The 4909-nt window shown below is 42.6% G+C and overlaps 1 protein-coding gene across 1 annotated transcript; it reads left to right on the plus strand.

Annotated features, from left to right (window-relative positions):
- Window positions 1–3443: 3443 nt before the first annotated feature.
- LOC142661530 (neurotrophin-4-like) lies at window positions 3444–4151 on the plus strand. Its single transcript, XM_075838941.1, has one exon. The coding sequence runs from the start codon at window positions 3444–3446 to the stop codon at window positions 4149–4151; it is 708 nt and encodes a 235-aa protein (XP_075695056.1).
- Window positions 4152–4909: the final 758 nt, after the last annotated feature.

The raw sequence follows: 4909 nt of genomic DNA on the forward strand, positions 1-4909 counted from the left end.
GCTCGTCCCCATACATTATTATCATGCCGGCAGCGCGTCTCCCTGTTTACACAGGGAAATGTGCTGCCGACAACGATAATATTTTACTATTTTAAAACGATACGATCAGCCGATGAACGAGCGTTTGCTGTTCATCTGCTTATTGCTTCCCTATTTACACAGGGAAATTATCGGCAGCGAGCGTTTTATGAGCAATCGTTGGCCTGATAATTGCCCAGTGTAAAACCCCCTTTTTTTGCCCTCACCCTACCAATTTAATCTAAAGTTGTGTGATGGGTTTAAGGTCACAAATCCGTGCAGGCCACGAGTTCTTCAATTGCAAATATTTTTTTATCGACTGTGCCTTGTTCGTGAGGGCATTGTCATGCCCAAATAAAGAAAAGGTGTTCCCCAAGTGGCTCATTATTTAGTTGTGATCAGTATTAGCTGGATCCTGCATGTCAGAGACACACAGGACCCGCTCCCAGTCGAGCCATCAGTTCAGGTGAACTGAAGGAATCATCTGAGACAGAATGATACCGCTTCTATGTATGCAGGATACATAGAAGTTGGATCTTAAAATGTAAAACATTTTTTAAATAAAAGTGATCTAGAAAGTTGCTTAAAGCGTACCTCCACTTTCATTTAAAAACAATTATAGTGCAGGAGTGTGCACAATAATCGTTGTTCTAAAAAAATAAATATTATTATTAGTAGTAGCCAGATGCAAAGTGGATGCCCAAACACTCAGTGTGTCCAAATCTGCTTGTAATTTATTAACTTCTTCCATAGACTGAACTATGCTACAGCACTGTATCTTGGGGTACACCACTTATAACCGGGGACCATTCAGTGTAGGAATCATTGACCACAATTTTCTGGATATGCGCCATGCGCCAATTTTTTAATCCAATTACAAACTATTCTTTCTAAACTTATAGACCTTAATTTAATTTCTATAGGACAGTGTCAAATGTCAATATACAGTATAAGTATAAATGATTAACTTATGATGTTAAGGTCCCAATGTCCTTTTAGATATATTTAATTTAAACAGTTGAACCCATTTATACAGTCAGTGGTGTAATTACCGCTGTATGAGGGGGGCCCGTGCCGCCAGCCGACACGCCCCCCAAATGCCCGGTACAAGGGAGGGGGCTGTGTGGCACTATATACGGGCGCCTTCATGGTGATATCTACTAGGGGGGCTGTATGGCACTATCTACAAGGGGGAGGTGGGGGCGCTATCTACAAGTGGGGTGTGACACTGTCTACAGGGGGCTGTATAGCACTGTCTACATGGCTGTATGGCACACTCTACAGGGGGCAGTATCTACAGTGGGCACTATCTATAAGGGGGGCTGCGTGTGGCTCCTGGGGGGCAGTCAAAAGTTTGCTATGGGGTCTAGTCTTTCGTAGTTACGCCCCTGTATACAGTAATATGACAGACTTTGATTTTCCTTGTGTTTTTTCTTTGCTACATTCTTAAGAAGTTTTTGCAAAGAAACCTTCATGACATTTTGAGAAAACATTTGTGGCATTACTATGATTGAAGTGTTTATGCAGGTATTCAACTGTTCTGTGTGGTCTCTTTCTGCACTGTAGGGACAAAGGGCAATTAGGGCTAAAATACAATCTGCAATTTAAAAGTCATAACTAAGGGCTGACATTAGCACCAAACACTCCTGGGCAGATGCCAGGGCCCACAGGTCTTAGGTGGGCCCATGATAATCTAGGTAAATTTTGCCAATGTTTGTCAAACCAATGGTTAGTCAGATAGGGGGCCTACGTGTTACATATACACTTCTGGTTCACACTTCATTGTACCGACTTGACCATTAATGAACAGATGGCCAAAACCAATCATGTTGTCTCCATAAATGTTCTTGTCCATTTGGCCAAATTTTTTGTAAGTCTGTGGCCTCCTTAATGGGGGAATACATTTTATTTAAATTTTTACTTAATTAGTCATATTTAATAACATTTCTAATATAGTGTCTGCTTACCTGTGCCAGCGTTATCGTGTTCCGATCTGCCGTCACGTGACCGCACCCAGGGTAAATTTTTTATTTCCTGTCAGGTACCATGTCTTTGCTCAGCCAGCACTTCCGGCTGAGAAAGGCACGGTGCGTCATCAACTACATTTACAGGCAGTGGGCCGGGCGGATGTTTCATGAGCTCCACCTCCTCTGGTCCCGCCGCCTGTAGATGTAGTTGATGACGCGCCGTGTCTTTACACAGCAGGAAGTGCTGGCTGAGCAAAGACACGGAGCGTCATCAATCATAGTACATGCCCCCTCCTCATCCTGTCTCGTCGTCCACGCCTCCTTCTCCTCCTTCTTCACTCTTGGAGCTCCCGCACTGAAGTGCATGTGAGAAGGAGGAGGAGGAGCGGAATCCCTAATCCATTGCCGAAGCTGTGGCCGGGGATTACGCTCCAGGAGAAGTCCATGACTTTTCCTGGAGCGGTCCCCTACTCCTGAAACTGAATCCCCCGACACAGCGGCCAGAGATTCCTCTCAAGGAGAAGTCCCTGACTTCACTGTCTATATATGGACAGTGAAGTCAGGGACTGTTCCTAAAGCGGAATCCCCGACCACAGCAGCCGACGATGTGACCGGGAATTCTGCTCCAGGAGAAGTCCCTGCCTTCGCACAAAGGATAATGATGATTATTACTGTGTATGACAGTGTGCAGGGAGGGAGCTGCCTGGAATTAGAGCAGGAAATTATCCTGTGAACATAGAGGGGAGTGGCAGTATGCAAATAGCTGAGATGCTTTGGAGGAAGGGGGGGATGCAACTGTCTCCTCAGATGCAGCAGGGGATCATGGGTATGGTGGGTTACAAGACAGGAAACAGACAGCAAGGGATGTAAACAGACAGCAAGGGATGTAAAAAACAAAAAGAGCAGCAGTGACGATGGAGATCAAACAGAAACTGGTTAGAAGTTTAATAGGGGGTATTAGGGAAGGCAAACCAAGGCTGGGGGACACTTGTTAGAATTTTTTTTTTCTGGACAACCCCTTTAAGTAGTTAGTCAGTTCAAACTCACCAATAAAAGAAGAAGCCTAAAATGTTTAGGTTCCCTGATTTTCTTAGGATGTTGGGCTAATGCATTACTCCTGTCTTATAACTGTACATTTAGACCCAATAAACCCATATGAGATTGAATATTAAAGTTCTGCTATATCTTGTCCACAGATTTTTATCATATCTTCCGTCAACTATGTATGTATCAGATGACTTGTGGTATCACAATGTAGGTTAGTAATATATGAGCAGTGGGATGTGGACATAGGAGAACCAGTCTTATTCTACATAGATATGTATATATGCGTGCGTGTATATATATATATATATATATATATATATATATATATATATGGATATAGATATACAGATAAAGATAATGATGTAACTGTATTCTCTCTTCTCTTTACAGTTGTTCGAGGTGGATTAAGTAATGCTCCTCCGCCTTTATGTCATGGTGATCTCATACCTTTGTGCCATCAAAGCTGCCCCCTTCCAAAACCAGACCACTGATCGGGATTATGGCCCTGAGAATTCCTCCAACTCCACAGACCAATCACAGAACTTGTTTCATTTTACTGAGGGACTACATGATGGCTTCTTCCCAGACTTATCAACCACATATCCTGACATGGCTGGTAAAGAATGGAATCTTTATTCTCCAAGAGTGGCCCTCACTAGTCAGGAGCCCTCAGGACCTCCTCTTTTGTTTTTGGCGGAAGAGTTGGTTTCACATTCAGAACCGGCCAACAGGACTTCTCGGGTGAAACGGGCACAGGGGTCAGATGCAATCAGCCCTTCTCGAAGAGGAGAGCTTTCTGTGTGTGATACCAGGCATATATGGGTGACTGACAAGAAGTCAGCTATTGATATACATGGTAAGACGGTCACTATCCTATCTGAAATTCAGACACTCACCGGACCACTAAAGCAATACTTTTTTGAGACCAAGTGTAATCCTGAAGGAGGTACAACCAATGGTTGTCGTGGGGTAGATAAAAGACAATGGTTATCAGAATGCAAGCAAAAGCAGTCATATGTAAGAGCGTTGACCATGGATGAAAAGCTTGTGGGTTGGCGCTGGATCCGGATTGATACAGCATGTGTTTGCACCCTGTTGAGCAGAAGAGGAAGGACGTAAATTTGGAGGGGACTGAGGGTTATCCTCTCCGTGGTTTACTGTGGTTAGGGAAAGCGAATGGAGCTCCTGTTGTTTTCCTTAAGCTGTTTACAATAAGGCATAATGGCCGACATCACACATTCCTGGAGACATGCCACAAACACACTACGTTTGGGGGATGGAAGAGTCTTGAACCAACAGCTGTCATCAGGAGTGGTTTAATTTAACCATGTTGGGAAGGAGCACAAAACTGGATACAAAGAGACACCATACGGATCTCAGTCCACATAGTAGGATGGGGCAAAAATTGTCACCTTTCAGTGCTTTCTAAATTTAGTGCCTTTTCGTCCTGAATTTGCACAGTATAATGAACAACTAAACCGAATTTTGTCACAAATTGTGGATGACCAGTGGACAACTTATGCGTTCCCTTTAGGACTACACTATGAAGACATTACATAGATAATGCTGAACTTGCGGATATTTGAATGAAAATTTTATTTGGATTTGATTAATAATTTTGTAGAAATGGAGAATGTGTGTTTATTTTTGTCCTGCCCACAGGTACCAGGCAGGTGACATTGTAAGCTATTATAAATTGGTTATTCTATTTGTAAATTTTATATATCTATAAATATATATATAAATATGTGTATATATATTGAGAAATATAACTTATTGTCATTTTCTTTTTATGGACCGCATGTTACAGACTCCCATTTCTGTTTCTTAGCCATCAATTCTTTTTTTTCTACCCAATATTTATTACCCTCTTTTTA

This window comes from Rhinoderma darwinii, chromosome 10, assembly GCF_050947455.1.
Source record: "Rhinoderma darwinii isolate aRhiDar2 chromosome 10, aRhiDar2.hap1, whole genome shotgun sequence".
Taxonomy (NCBI): domain Eukaryota; kingdom Metazoa; phylum Chordata; class Amphibia; order Anura; family Rhinodermatidae; genus Rhinoderma; species Rhinoderma darwinii.